This window comes from Centruroides vittatus, unplaced genomic scaffold (assembly GCF_030686945.1).
Source record: "Centruroides vittatus isolate TY-2023 unplaced genomic scaffold, ASM3068694v2 contig_8, whole genome shotgun sequence".
Lineage (NCBI taxonomy): Eukaryota > Metazoa > Arthropoda > Arachnida > Scorpiones > Buthidae > Centruroides > Centruroides vittatus.
The window spans coordinates 503,395-520,466 of NW_027122517.1; the positions used below are offsets into that span (position 1 = coordinate 503,395).

The 17,072-nt window shown below is 32.6% G+C and overlaps 1 protein-coding gene across 1 annotated transcript in view; it reads right to left on the reverse strand.

The window, feature by feature from the left end:
* LOC136981990 (fat-like cadherin-related tumor suppressor homolog) overlaps positions 1-17,072 on the reverse strand; it is a 461,240-nt gene that overhangs the window by 268,061 nt on the left and 176,107 nt on the right. Inside the window, 2 exon segments of the mRNA XM_067278416.1 lie at positions 3,696-4,144; positions 4,244-4,516. Of these exon segments, the coding sequence (XP_067134517.1) occupies positions 3,696-4,144; positions 4,244-4,516 (722 nt within the window).

Consider the following 17,072-nt stretch of genomic DNA (forward strand, 5'->3'; position numbering starts at 1 on the left):
AAAAAAGTCTCACATAGAAAATAACTCAAAACCGTACGAAATAGAATTTATTGACAACAGATGTCAGCACTTGACTGCATCGTCTGGTCTATCGTCTGTTTTACATATTTTTGTCCAGGTGGTGTTTTGTTGACTTAAAAAGTAAATTATTTCATTTTTCGCATATTCATGCAATAATATTACTATAATAAGTGCATTTATGCTATAATAAGTTTATTTAGCTATAATAAGTCAACGTAAGACATGACGAATCGCACGAGACTAGTCGCCAACTATACCGCACAAATTAAAAATTCGCATTAAAAAAATCGCACAAATAAAAATCGCACATAAAAAGAACGCATAAAAACAGGTTTGACTGTATACCTAAATAACTTTAATGGGAAACTTGTGCCTGATGTTTTTTACATATTTCATTCAGTATTTATCATTGTCTTTATCTTATTTGAAACAGTAGTACACTCCATAAGTATGAGTCGTACATATATATTTAAGTTTATGAAAATTTTATGATTTTAATTTTTTGATATTCGGTGGCTTGAATACGATTGTACACTTTCCGATTTGCGACTAAATCTGCAGAACACTTGGGAGATGCTAACGGAACACTGATTGGGAACCACTGGCATAGATGAATGCGAGAAAGGCTCTTCTAACTAAGGCCCAAAAGGCTGCCATCTTGTACTGAAAGGGATCACAAGAGCTTATTGGTATATATGTGGATATATTACACAGTTTACGATATACCGACATGTAAATATTAGATCCCTCAATTCTGATATCCAAGTCCAAAAAATGGACCCTGTTGTGGCTGTGTTGTTCTATCTCCAGGAACAGCCCATACAGATTGTTGTTCATTTCGTCGACAAATCAGGTCAGGTTCAGTGTTGTCCTCCAAAAAATATCATCATCATCGACATATCTTTTGTATAGGACGATGTCATAGAGGAAGCTCAGAAGAGTTCTGCTCTCCAGTTGTCTGATAACCAATTCATACAGGTCGCTAGACACCGGACTGTCCATGGGGACACCTCTAGTCTGTGTGTATATCACCCCATTGAATTAAAATACTGAATTGTAACATATTAAGTGGGCCATATACATCGAACCCAGCAGAACTAATAGAGCAAATGAAGAAGATTGCACATCCTGCTTATGCTATGGTCTTAGACTTCAGATCGTTATATCCATCAATAGAACTACCACTGTGTTTTTGTGAACTCAGAGACTACTTGTTTTCTATAGTTCAGGATGCCACAATGCACCCCAGATTCTTGAACTAGCACATTTGTTATGCTATAGCTCTCTTTTCCAATTTAATGGAATCTCTTACATGCAAGGTAAAGGAGTCCCGATGAAAAGTCCGGTGTCAGGAGATCTGTGTGAAATGGTAATCAGAAAGCTAGAAAACAACATTCTACCATGTTTCTTACCCACTATCTTGTTGTATAAATGATATATAGATGACATCATCATATTTTGGAAAGTGGAACCTGACCTAAAACTCTTCCTAGAAGCCATGAACAACAATCCATATGGGCTATCTTTGGAAGTGGAGCAACATGACACTTCAAAGGTGCATTTCATAGACATTGATATTAACTTCAAAGGATCTAACATACTTACATCTGTATACCGCAAACCTAGTGCAGTTCCCACATATATCCCAAGAGATTCGTGCAATCCTTTCCCTTACAAAATCACAGCATTCAGAGCTTTAGTGAGAAGAGCTTACACGCACTCGTCGACACAAAAAGCTCTTGCAACGGAACTCCAATATATAAAAAATATTGCAGTAGCCCATGAATACAACAACACTCTCATCGAAATTTTGTCTAAAAGACATGAGTTTTCCTAAGAAGCCTCCAATAATCAGACTAGGTCACTGATGAATATACATGAGGAAGAAAAAGAGAGGATACCCATCACATATAATCCAAAACTGAAATCAATCTATAACATGATAGCCAAAAGAGAGGAAATAAATATTGCATACAGAAGATGTCAAACAATCTTCAGGATACTAAGTAATGGCAAGGACCCACCAAACCCCGAAAGGCTACCAGGAGTATACTTAGTAATGCTAGAAGACAACCAGTGTGGCAGACAAATGGCATATATCGGTTCCACGAAACGTTCATTAAGAGTAAGACTGAAAGAACACAATTCAGACATACAGTACGGAAGAAACACTACAGCCTTAGCAACATACATGTCAGAATAGGACATAAAAGCAGACCTGGGTGTGGCAAAGATCATTATATCTAACTCCAACCCACAACAACTAAAATGACTAGAAGCCATAGAAGTATTTAAAATGGGAACAAATAGTACATATATGAATTATAAGGAAGAAATGGCCCTATCAATAGTATGGCAGATATTGCTAGATAGCAGCATTTAAAACAGAAGATTACAGAAATCAGTTTATAAGGAACATGTGCAATACAACTAGCTTATTACTGAACATTTGCACATGATATTATTCGGAGGAAATTCATATCTAAAGTTCATTTGAATGGTAACGGCCAATTCAGTAGAGCCTGAGGAAGAGCTCAGGAGGGGCATCGAAAACGTTCGCAACTCTAAACAAGGAATCATTCCAGTTATTAGGTTTGAAGAGTAGATATAGTTATATTCCAGTGTGTAGAGAAATTGTGCACACATGCCATAAGGTCGTAAATGTCGAAAACAATTGCAGTCATAAAATGAATGTTTCTACAGCTGAAAAACAGTTTTGAATACCAAAAACTTCAATTTAAATTATTAAACACAATTTGCAAAAATTTCAATCTCAATGTTAACATTAAAAATTGGCAACAATCTACTAGTGACTGCTTCCTGGCTTCACCAATGATGGGCCCACAGTTTTGGTACTTAGAATTGGACTTCAATCATTATCAATTGTAATATAATTATGATAAATAAAGGAAAATATAAACAATAAGATATTTAGTGTAATAAAAGTTAAAATGTATTTTAAAAATTCCAAATTTGTAAGATTAACAGAAGTCTGAATATCATTTTGAAAATATCAAATAATAAAGTTATATGGGTTAACTATTATTAATCCAGCATTCAGTTATCCGATTGTGCTAGAATCTCCTTAAAATAGGTTTGTGCTGTTGGATTTAAAAATGGGAACATTTTACCAATGTCAGATTTCTTTTTTTTGTGGAATCCTAAAATGGGAGCAAGCAAGGGAAGAGAGAGATTTTTGAAATCATCAATGCTAACTTCATCTTTCAGCACATTAGAATAAAAAAAAGTTAAAAATTTACTTTGCAATAATACTAAATTTTAATGGAAAATACGTGCAGAATCCAATACAATAAGCTTGGTTCCATGCCACTAGACATTAAGGCAATAGTGTGAATTGCAGTAAAGCAAGTCACAGCCTTCTTTTTTCAAATTGCCAAAGCATTTAAAAGTTTAAGAACATATTTACACTATCATGTATTACATGTAAAATATTACCAGTCCTAAAGATGATGCAAAAGTAAAAATGATAAATATAAAACCTCCTGAATACTGCCTTGAGAGCAAAGCAAGAACCAAAAGTAATAAACATGAATTGAATAGTGCCATATAGGCAAAGCACTCCAAAGCAACATATAACTGTATTGTATATTATATAAAAATTATTTTCAATATATTTCAAAAACTATTTTAAATACTTTAAAAAATTTTTTTACCTTTAATATTAAGTTTCCAGGTAATGCTTCTAACTGCACTGTAGCATAGTAAGGAGTATTTATAAATATTGGCTTATTATCATTTACATCAAGTATAGTGATGTTAACAATTGTGTGAGCAACCCACATTTCTTCTGAATGTTTACTTCTGGCTTCAATTACAAGTGGATAACTATTACATGTTTCTCTATCAAGAGAAAGTCCCGTAGTTCGTATAACTCCGGATGTTTTTCCAATGTCAAACTTATCTGTAGGATTCAAAATTTTAAAAAATACATGTTCATCTAACTGAGTACCAATTATATTCACAGCAGTTAAAACATGACTATCAGTTATATTTTCTAAAACTGATACTCTATATATTTCTTGACTGAAGTGTTTGGAACTTGGTTGAATATCTTCAACAATAATAATAACTTTGGACTTTGCTTCAAATTTACCATCATTAGCTGAAATAACTATATTATATTCTTTATTTAATCCAACATAATTTTTTACATAAATATCTCCTGAGATTTCATTAATTGAAAATTTCTGACCCCAGTTACCTGACACAATAGAGTACTTTATGATATCAGAATCGGGATCAAATGCATGGACGGATTTTATCAAAACACCTTCGTAAGTAGGCAATAACAAAACAGTTGAATATATGGATTTTTCAAAAATTGGTGGACGGTCATTAATATTGATTACTGAAACATGAACAATGGCAGGCACTTCGGCACTTAATTGAGGCCAACCATGGTCAACTACTTGGACGGTAAAAATAAATTCATTTATTTCCTCATAATCTAAAGGAAGTTTGGTTCTAATAGCACCTATAAAAAATAATTTTTTATCATCAATACACTTCCACTGATAATATAATCTATCTTTGAAATGAACAATATATAAAATATAACTATAACAAATCAAAAACATAATTTTTTATTATTATTATTACAAATGTATATTAATAATAATTATATTAATATTATCTGAAGAAAGATAAGTACTTTTTTTTTCATGCATGGGCAATCCGGAAAGTAACTTATGTTTTGGCCACTAGGGGCATGGGATTGGGCTAAAGCCACCATTTTGGTGTCAGAGTGTCCCCTCACTCATTTCGCATTCAGCTGTGTTAGCGTGTGTTTGTGTTGCTTCTGCTTTGTCCACTGTAAATTTTTAAAATGTTGCTGCAACTGAAAATTCCATGAGTTGTAAAGTGTGGTCAGTGATTAAGTTTCTGTTGGAAAAAACCAGAAACCAATTGAAATTCATCAGCAGCTTTGTGAGGTGTATGGAAACAACATAGTGAGTGAAGGCAGAATGAGGCAATGGTGGGTGCATTATGTTTAAAAATGACTGCACTAATGTTTATGATGAACAGCAAAGTGGCTGACTGAGCATTTTGACTGATGAACTGGTGACAAAAATCAATGGAAAGATTCGTGAAAAATCACTGCTTCACAATTACAGAGCTCTCATTTCAGTTTCCACAAATTTCACATAGTTTGTTGCATGAGGTTGTAATGCACAAGCTAGGCTACCATAAGTTTTGTGCTAGATGAATACTGAAAATCGTGTCAGATGATCAAAAAACCGGAACATGTCAGGATCATTGACATTTTCAGAAGCCTACCACAAAGATGGTGACTCACTTCTCAACTGTGATGTAACTGGGAACGAGACTTGGATAAAACATGTGAAGTGATAGACAAAAACCAGACTGGATTGGGGACACACAAGTTCTCCCACAAAACCAAAGAAATGTTTGCAAACGTCAGCAAGAAACATCGTGGAGACTGTTTTTTGGGACAGGAAGGGCATGCTTCTGGTGGATTTTCTCAAACATGGTTCAACAATAAACTCTGAGAGATATTGTGAAAAATTAAAAAAGTCGAGAAGAGCAATTCAAAACAAATATCGAAGAAAATTGAGTTCCATGATTTTGTTTTTTTGTGACAACACCTGCCCACACATGGCCAATCATACTTGACAGCTCTTGGATAGGATATCTTTGATCATCTGCCAGATCTTGCACTGAGTGACTACCATTTGTTTCCACACACAAAGTTGTGGCTTGCAAAACAGCACTTCAACAATGACACAGAACTGCAGGTAGACATGAATGAGTGGTTGAAGTCTCAGGCAGCAAAATTCTATGACAATGGAATTAATAAACTGGTGCATTGTTATGACAAGTGCACCAGTTTGAATGACAACTATGTTGAAAAATAGTTTACGAATGTGACTTTCAAATGTATATAACAATAAATGTTTCTTTTCACTTGGGTTTATTTTAATTCTAAAACATAAGTTACTTTCTGGATTGCCCTCGTAATTTAATTTTTCTTTTTTTAATTAAAAAAATTAAATTACTAGCCACAATTCATTTTCTGTCTGAACACAAACTACAAATTGAGTCAAAGCACTAGAAAATCAATAACATTGTTTGAGGGCAATCTACTGTGGCATTAACATCACCATAAAAAGAATTTTTAAAAGTGTGCATGCTTATGTTAATAGCCTTGTATATCAAAAATGTCATGGACCCCAATTTTTAATGTTTTTAAATTTCCTCAAAACAGTAAGCCTAGAATATATTGTGAAACCCACAATATCCAAGAAAAAAATGTAACGCGAGTTTTTTTCGAAAGATTGTAAACATCCGCCGATAGAAAAACTATTGAATAGTTTAAGATCGGAGGTCACCCCGATTGTTAGCAATCTGATGGGAAAGTTTACACATAGGTGTCAGAAAATATGTTATCATTGTCAACATGGACGATCATGTGATCACTTTCCCAAGACAAGCGAATAAAAGCTCGAGTCGCTGGAAGCTCGGGGCGATCGAAAGAAAGTTATACTTGTCAAAGTGATACATTCATCTCCTGACTCAACAAAATGAGAAGACTCTGGTAGAAGACAGATCACAGCTTTGAACTTCATACAGCTCACCATATCACCATATCGTCTAGGACTACAATTCTTACGAACTGATCAACGCATTCCATTCATTTCCTCATAGAGGTATTTTGTTAGCCAATTGTGAACTCTCTCTCTCTCTCTCAGCAACGGGAATAGGCTTAGCCTAGAGTGGTCCTTTGTATCTATATTTAGTATTTAATCGCATTTAACTGAGTTAGGTTTCTAGACCTTTTGTATAGTAACTTTAGACCTTAATAAATGCTTTGTTTATTTGTTAAACCTGTCTCCTGTCACTCCAAACCACCTGTTGACTTGCTCACCTCCCTTGCCACTCGATAAAAAGCCATCTGGAATGAAAACATGGACAGTCTTTGCAGACTGTTGCCGAGTAAGTGGTCAGAAGGGATTAACCCCTGGTCCAAAATTTCTCACAATATTATCACAGTAAGCCTGGAATATTTAATTTCCTCATCTCAAATTATGCAAAGTGACAGTTCAATCAAATTTTGAGAACAAACTCAATGCTATAACCCACATTGACAAGGCTTCATTAATGCTCTGCCTCAATAAAAATTAAAAAGAAATCTGTAAATTTTTTATGTCCAGAATATTCTATACAAAAGGAAAAACAAATATCATCCAAATACTCTCCTATCAGATTCTTCATTGCCTTATAAACTGAATTATATATTTCTCAATTACATCATCCACTGCTGTAAATAATTGGGCTATAAATGGTTATGGCTTTGGCTTATATATACTGAAAGAGGAGATCAGACCGAAGGTCCAGGTAGCGTAACTGGCAACGCGACCACACGGTAAGCGGGAGTTGCAAATTCGAGTCCCGCTTCGGGCCTATTCTTTTCTTCCAGTTTAATCTAAATTTATTTAAATTATTATAATTATTAATTTTAATAAGAGATGGTGCCTAACACCTACCTCAAGTGCCAAATTTATTTATAATCTTTAATCGTTTATAGCCCGATTATTTATGGCAGTAGATGATGTAATTGATTAATAGTATCGGGTTTGATGAATAGTTATTTGAATTATATTTGTATATTATAATTGTAATTGAAATTTGTAATTGTAAGATGAATGACCTGCACTCTGTTATGTGTGTTTACTTTGTTTATTTGTCTGTCTTTTTTTTTAATTTAGAAAGAACTCAAACATTAAAATAATCAATCACTTCTGCAGTGTACCACAATGTAAGAGCAAAAAGCTTAAAATAGTTCACTTGCTTCTTAATTCATAAACCAAATGATTTCAGTACAGATATTCTATTTCAAATTTCAATTGTCTAAAACCATAGCACCCCAGTAACTATGCTAGCATTTGACATATTTTTCATTCTCCCTCTAGTATAAATGAATTTCAAATCACATTGTCTTAGTGATTCCTCTTCAGTATTATATCTAAAAAAGTTCTGTATTACATTTTAAAAAAATCTAAAACACTTTTTTAGAATAAAAAATATGTCAAATGCTAGCTAGCACAGTTAGTGGGTTGCTGTGGTTCTAGACAATTGAAATTCGAAATAGAATATCTGTACCAAAATCATTTGGTTCACTAATTAAGAAAGAAGCAAGGGAATACATTTATAATCCAAACCCCAGTAAAATAATTAATATTAGAAAATTTCTTTGCACCTTCTCCCAAAAGTTTCTAAGTTAGATAAACATTGGTTGAATTTTTTAAAATTTGGAAAGAAACTACTCAAAAACACTTTTGTCTACTCTACTTTCATACAACCAATTACAGAATAATTTCACCAGTAGTCATACATTGTGCTTTTTGTTAACTTACTTTCATATGTAAACAAACAAACACAAAAAACCAGTAATCCACTATAAAAGTAACAATTACTAAAACAAATTTATTTAATTGTCTTTAACAACCATCTTCAGATTTTCAGTAGTACAGATAGAACAAAACTAAAAAACCTAAATTTAAATATATTGAAACTCATTAATTCCATGTAGAATATCAGATGCACTGATGAATGGTAAAAACAAAAAAAGGTTATCATTAAAAGAATTCTCAATATAGAGCTAAAATCATCAATATTTGCTAAATATAAACACTTATTCTGGTAACTATTAAATTTCTTATTTAATAGTTTAGACAACAAATTTCTTATGTCCTTCTAAATCTGATATTCACCAGAGGTCAAGAAACACTCAGAAGACTACAGTCAAACCTGTTTTTATGCGGTGGATAGGGAGCGCATTAAAAAAAACGCATAAAAAAAAATCGCAGGAAACTTTACGAATGGCTGTAAGAAATAGTTTTTGCAACACAATTAAAAAAATATTTTTTTATGCGGTCAACAGGGACCACATAAAAAAACTCTCACATAGAAAATAACTCAAAACCGTACGAAATAGAATTTATTGACAACAGATGTCAGCACTTGACTGCATCGTCTGGTCTATCGTCTGTTTTACATATTTTTGTCCAGGTGGTGTTTTGTTGACTTAAAAAGTAAATTATTTCATTTTTCGCATATTCCTGCAATAATATTACTATAATAAGTGCATTTATGCTATAATAAGTTTATTTAGCTATAATAAGTCAACGTGAGACATGACGAATCGCACGAGACTAGTCGCCAACTATACCGCACAAATAAAAAATCGCAGAAAAAAACTGCACAAATTAAAAATTCGCATTAAAAAAATCGCACAAATAAAAATCACACATAAAAAGAGCGCATAAAAACAGGTTTGACTGTATTTTAATTCATGGGTCTTTTATTTATATGCGTTTTGAATCGAAGTTTGTACCAATCCCTCCTCAATACACTGGGATGTAATATTCTGGGAGAAGCAACTCTGTGAAAAAATACACTTATACTGAGAAAGGATTTGTACCAACTCTAATCTGAAATGCATATAAATAAAAGATCCATGAATTAAAATTATCTTGAGCAAGAAGTTGTTTTAAAATTATCTTCTGAGTGGTTCTTGACCTCTGGTGAACATCAGATTATAAAGACATAACAAATTTGTTTATTTGTCTAAAACTTCTTTTTAGTAGTTACCAAAATAAAATAATTCTCAATAAATTATAAATTAACAGTAAAACCTATGCTCTGCAACATAGGTTTTACTGTGTCAAGCATATGCTTTGCAGCCTAGGCTTGACACAAAAATACAAATGTGGTGACACATCTCACGTTCTGTCTAAATCAATTTAAAACTCACAGATTGGAGGGAAGATTTGCACATCCAACATCATTATCAATGACATCAAGAAATGTTTAAAACATCCACATGTGAGCCAGCAGCCTACATTTGAGTGTTTTAAACATACAGCTGCACATGTGTCCTTGTTTTCTAAAATTGATTTTGTCATAATGACATTGTGTGTGTTAAATGCTTGTCATGAAGATCAAAGTAAAAATTTGTTGTAGAGATCAATGTAAATAAATAGCAATCATTGACTCAACTGAAATGTTGCGCATGACTAGCAATTAGACCAGAGATTTTACATGGCAAATTTTCACCTCAAATACATGGAACTTCAATATATTGAATTTTAACCTTGGTCCTTAAATGGAATTTAAAAATTCTGGCTTCTTCATAACATCATCCTTCCCCAAGTTACACATGCAACAGTTCTGAAGTAATAGAGCCACTGTGAAATAATAACATTAATAAAACGGTAAAAAGCACATTACAAATCTATAGAATTAAATTAACTATTGATTTATTCTGATATTATATAATAATTTTATGAAAAACAGTAATAAAATAAAAATATAAATGAGTTTTAATAATGTTGTATAGGATATATATATATATATAAAAATCACTAAGCCCTATATATAAATAATAAACCAAAAGATCACCATAATTAACCAGGCTATTTTTTGCTACTATTAATAATTAGATACTAAGTAATTTGATATTAGAAGTAGACATTAGGTGTCATCTTTTATCTAAATTAATAATTATAATAATTTTAGTATTTATTAAATAATTTTAGAAAATTATTATATTTATTAATTTAGATAAAAGATGGCACCTAACATCTACCTCTATGACCAAATTACTTAGTATATTATATATTTGTCAACATGGTCATTAACTATTAACAGGACAATTATACCGGCGTTAAGCATTTACACAAGAATGAGGAAATCTTCTCAGAAAAAACAGACTCTCTTTATTAAGCTACCTGTATTACTTAGTACCTAATTATTAATAGTTGCAAAAATAGCCCAATCATTTACAGTGATTGTTTGGTTTGTATAGAATATAATAGTCCCAAAATGATAGAGCCACTGAGCCACTTCAATATTTAAATAATTAGTGATTTTATTCATTATTAATAAGGAATATGTCCATCTTTCTTATTAATTACTTGGTAAACTCTATCATTGTTTTAATAAGATTTCTCCTCTCTTCACCTGCAATTTTGTGCCAAATATCAGTTATTGCCAATTTTAATGATACCACTGATGTATATTGCTTTTCATTCCTATATACTTTCCTTTCTAAAATTCCAAACATGTTTTCTATAGGATTAAGATCAGAAGAACATGGGGGCCTGTTTATAACATGACCACCATTTGCCAGAATTCAGTCCCAAGTTAATTTTGCATTATAAATGGGTGCATTGTCTTGTTAAAATTGGAGAAACATCCCTCCAATTTTTTCTGCAAATAGTATTAATTGCACATCTAGTACTTGCACTTGCTGATGTCCTACATCTAAATACATAAAATTACTTGTCCTGACTGACTAACTGAGTGACTGACTGATTCATCATCGCCCAGAGCAAACCACTGAACCTAAAGGGGTGAAATTTAATACACATTTAAGGTACATCATGAAAATGCACACTAAGAATGGATTTTTGGAAATTCCCCCGTGGGGGAGAAGGAGAGGATTAAAGCTTAACCTGAAGAACAGCTTCTACCGTACTATTTTAGATGCAATTTTTTGTTTTTTTGTACTATGTTTAGTCTTCACTGAGTACTTAGGCATATTAAATTGATAAAATTTCAGACATTGTTATAAATATTTTTATATATCCTGATTTTTTAACCGAAAGTTCAAACCTTTCTAAATTTGAATTTGTTATTGCATATTGGATTGATTATAGAATGATAGTAAACATTCCAGAAAATTGATCAAATTGAAAACAGTTTATTTGATTCTCAGCAATTCTCGTCACTCTCAGTGGTGGGTGTTATATAACAATTACTATGGTTGTTGAAATACTGAATATAGATGGTGTTTGCTTGCAAAATCGGCATGGGCAAAGTCACGGGTAACAGCTAGTCATTAACATGACCAGAGACAAAATCTGGATTTGTCATACCACCTTATCCAAATGTACACCATACCACAACACTTCCAGCACCTTGCAGCAGTTTTGAATGAATTTTAAAAAAAATCCAGAGATGAGTTGCTTAACTTTCCCTGCAACATTTAAAACCATCTGTTATGATACTTTAAAAAATTTTATAATTATTATTATAATGAAATGACAACCCTAAATAAATCACAACCCTACTGAAGATATTATCTCCCCACCCCGTCAATCTTTAACCACTAAAATTTAATAGCAACAATCCCCCTAATGCACAAACCTCTGTGCAAAATTTCAGAAATTTTTGTCAAAAAGCATGGGAGTTATTAAGCGTCAGAGAGTGAACAAAATTGTGCCAACCACCCACATGAACATCCATACATACAGAAAAAAAACCCCAACTTTTTTTGCATTTTTCAACTTTTCAAGGTCCCCAAGTCAAAAAATGTAAAGATCTTCAGGAAAATCATTTTTTGACTGATTGTACTTTCCCTCTTTTATATATAACAGAGCTGGGAAAGTAAAAATGAAGTTAAAAATAATGAAAAGGAATAAATAGTGATAAAATACAAGGGTAATCCCAAAAGTAAGGTCTCCTATTTTTTTATAAATACAAAAGAATGTTTATTTTCAATAATGTTAACATCATTTTAAAGCTTGAACATTTATCTATTTTTCTACATAATCATCATTTTGGTCGATGCATTTTTGTAGGTGCTGTAGCAGATTTTGTATGCCCATGTCATACCAGCTTGCCACCATGTTGCAGGATCCATCTTGCACACACCTTTTGATATTGCAACTTTTTTGTTAAAATTCTATGAACGGGAACCCCAGAACCAAAATGCAGAGATCATCCAGAGTGATCTACCAATTTTCATGCATGGTTTGCTCAACTTTCGCGACTATCTTGTCAGAAATTGACAGTCTCTCTCTTTTTTCTTTGTCGTGAATTTCAGTACGATCAGCTGCAAACTCCCTACATCACTTGCAAACGTTTTTCACATCCACACACGACTCGCCATACACTTCCATCAATTGGCAATGAATTTGAATTGGTTTAACACAACATGGCAGCAAGCTGGAATGACATGGGCATACAAAATCTGCTACAGCACCTACAAAAATGCATCAACCGAGATGGCAATTAGGTAGAAAAATAGATAAATGTTCAAGCTTTAAAATGATATTAACATTATTGAAAATAAACGTTTCTTTGTATTTCTGAAAAAATAGGAGACTGTACTTTTGGGATTACCCTTGTACATAAAAATAAATACAAAAATAAAAAATTTATTTTATAGTAAACATTTAAATTGTCTGGGATGATAACTTTTTCATAACTGATTTAAATATAAAAAACAAATAATATGTTTATTACAGTACTTTGTTACAGATTACGAGATAAAATTAAAAGATGTGTTAATGAATTAGTTTTCAAAATCATTTCTTCTCACTTACAGACTTAACACAACTTTAAATGACATTTTTTATGGAAATACATAAAAATAAATATTTTTAATCATATTATTTTTACTAGTTTTACTCCTTTTTTTCTTTACATCTAATTTACTTTAATTTTTCATAATTCTTTTTTCCTAATAGTGTGATATTATTGGGTTGTTCGAAAAGTAATTTCGTTTTTTTCATAGGAAAAAAACAATTTTCTTATAATATATAAGTATTTTATTGAATTATATATTGACCATTTTGGTCAAATACCTGTTGCCATCATTCTGGTAGTAGCATGATTCCACATTCATAAAAGTTTCGATCTTTGCTTACAAAATACTGATCCAAGTGATTTTTGACATCCTCATTTGAAGTAAATGTTTTACTGTTTAAAAAATTTTGTAAAGACCAGAACAAGTAATAATCCGAGGGTTCCAGATCTGGCAAATATGGTGGGTGTGGTACTACATCCCATCCAAGCTGTAACAGTTTCTGATGAGTTACAAAACTTGTGTGAAATTTGGCATTATCATGGTAAAACACTACACCTTTTTTTTGATCAATTCTGGCCTTTTCTGTTTGATGATATTACTCAATTTGTTTACTCAATGGCAGTACACTTTTGAATCAATTGTTAAATTGTGTGGTAAAAGCTCAAAAAAAAAATTTCCTTAAAATCCCACCAAAGAGAGCATCTCTCTTTAAGAACATGTGGAACCCGTGTATTGAGCTTTGAAACAAAGTCAATTCATTTCAAGTAATTATAAACGATTCAACTTGACAAATTTTCTCTCTTAGTGATTTCATGTGTTGTTATTCGACAGTTTGCTTCAATAGGTACCTTTATTTTGTTTTCATTGGCTTCAACTGGCCATCCAGAATGTGGTGCATCTTTAATATTGAAATTGTTCAGAACGAAATTTTGTGAACCAGTTTTGGCACTGTCTTTCTCTCAATACATCTCCATACATGTACCACAATTTTTTCTTGCTTGAACAGCATTTTGATTTTTTGGTAATAAAAAAGCAAAATATGCTGAAAATGATGCTTTGGATTTTCCATATTTGATGGGACATCGAAAAAAAACAACTGTACAGAATTAAACAAAATTTTTTTACAAATAAGCCTTGAAATGTCAGCTGTCAAAATATACAGGGTGCATAGAAAAGTCCCTTTAACCAGAAAATTCTTGCAAATAAAGAGAGCTACAGTTATGCAAGTGAGGTAACGGTATAGTAAAGCAACTATGCCTGACCTAATGCAAACAACAGCAGCACCCCTAGTGGCAAAATTTGGAAGATAGGAAGAGCAAATCGAAAACAAAAACAGATAGAGCAAACTTTCCAATTAGAAAGTTTTAGAGCATCAATTAATTAGTACGAAACAACATGTGGTTCACACGAATAAAATAAAGTGTCGCCTGTATACCCAAAAATGTCCGAAAGCGATGCACACCATTTTGTGTGACGTTTGAAAGGAATAGCCATAGGTATGAAGAAAAAAAAAAATCAGACTTGTAGATACTCTGGGGACCAAGAAATGAGTCAAAATAAATTACAAAATGGCAACACTATCTACAAACAGGCACTAGTGCGAGATTTGTGCATGCATTGCTCGTTGGGAAGTTGAAAATGTGAACATTGCAAAATTAAATTTTGACAAACGAATCTTTGAAAAAACCCATTTACCTGTCCCATGTTATTCTCAACATATCTCTGGTCGCGACATGCTGACCTTGATTGGTTGACCTAAGATATCTCATTTCAGCATCGGAATGTTTTTGAAAGTAGATGGCGCTAGTTGTTATAATTTTATATTAAAACTAACTTCTAAAATATAATCTTTTTTTTTTTTTACATTTATTAATAAATATATATATATATATATATATATATTGTTTGTGCAAAATAAAAAAATAATTTTAGACAATACTGTGGCCGTCGGCCATATTATTCGCGTATTTTATATGTTTTTAATATGTAATATAAGTTAGTGTTAGCAATTCCTTTGTTTCTTTTGTATTATCTATCTTCCTTTACTTTCCCCACCACTCCTTTTTACCCTTTGGGTGGGATTATCGTTTCTAAGAAAGAGACAACAAATAGAACAATAGAAGGGACGGCGCCGTGGGTCTCGACGAGGGAAAGTGAATCACTTTTGGACTGGACTGCGGAGAGAGAAGGTGTGAAAAAGAAGTGATCTTGACCGGGGTGATAAGTTAGCGGCAGAAGAAAAGAAAAGGGTACGACGGGAGAGTGAGAGATTCACCAAGAACACCAAAGTATTTCAATCTTCGTCTATTTCTATCTCTACATGTATATATTTGTTCTTCCCCTTAGTTATAAGTAGAATAAGTTTTAGTTTTAAGTTCTGCACGCGTATAATTTGTCGGGTTCCGTTTTGAGCGCGCCCTTTCGACTGTAAAAGGTTTTTCTTTGTAAAGTTGGAATCCATAAAGAACCTGTTTCTGTTCTTTCTGGCGAGAATAAAATCGTACCTTTGTTAAAAGTAACGTGTTTCGATTATTATTTTGTGTCGGTCTGTTCGTGTAAACCGTTACACCTCGTCACGAATCTTCACAATACAATAGCCACAATTATTTTTTTCAAAAATGGAAAATTTTCTTTAGGCATCGACAAAAATTTAACCCGGGGCGACACCCAACGGAGAGAAATTTCTACATTGGATAGGTTAATTTCACTGAAAATGCATCGTGGCCGCGGCTGGCAAAGTTTGAACAATTACGCTCAAAACTAGCAATATCAAAGAAGATTGGAGAATGAGAACAAGACTCACCTTGAGCGTCAAAGTGATCCTGATTAGTAGTGAGTCTCCAAGACATAGTCTTGTCCCAAATACAGCTTTGCCATTTTACTTGTTTTTAGTTTGTTATTTCTATTTATTTTAGGGTATTTCATTTCCTTAAAAATAGACTACCACACTTCACCCAGGCAAAATTCTAAAAACTAAAACTCACCTTGCTATGACAACTGCTGGTGGCAACCAATTACATCATTGAACCCAGAAACATCATCTCAGAGAAAGATTTCCACTGGATTAATATGCCTCAATTTATTATAATCTTATTTCATCCACTAGTACGTATTATTAACAGGACTTATTAAACTGGCTTTAAGGATACTGCAACTCAGTTTCACAGATTAGAAAATTGTTGTTTTATTTAATTTACCTGTAATGATCCTTCCTGCAGAAGGATCATTACGGGTAATCGACAATTTTGGATGAAATAAGATTATGATTACTTCCACTGAAAGTTAAAAAAATGGTCTCCCACCCCAAATTGTCACCAAAAGTTACAACAAAAATTAAAGAAAAATTGTTGTAAGGAAGATGACACAAAATAATAAATATTACTAGAATTTAAACAAATGTCAGTGAATTAAGTATGTAAATAGGGTCAAGTGGATGTATTCATGTAATGTCACCAACTGCACAATTAGGAGGTGAAGCTAAAAATCAAGCAAAGTGGCTCTAAGGATCGAATGAGATTTAAGAAAAGGCATTCAAGTCTCTTGACAACGTAGAAATTCTTGGTGATGGTTAGGTGAATTTAAGTTGTAAGAATTCTTTGTGAATCTTAGATATAGTCCAATTTCAAATTTTCTTGTTAGTTTTGTGGAAATAAAAATTATTAATTTATAACTATCTTATAATTGTCCCAAGTGT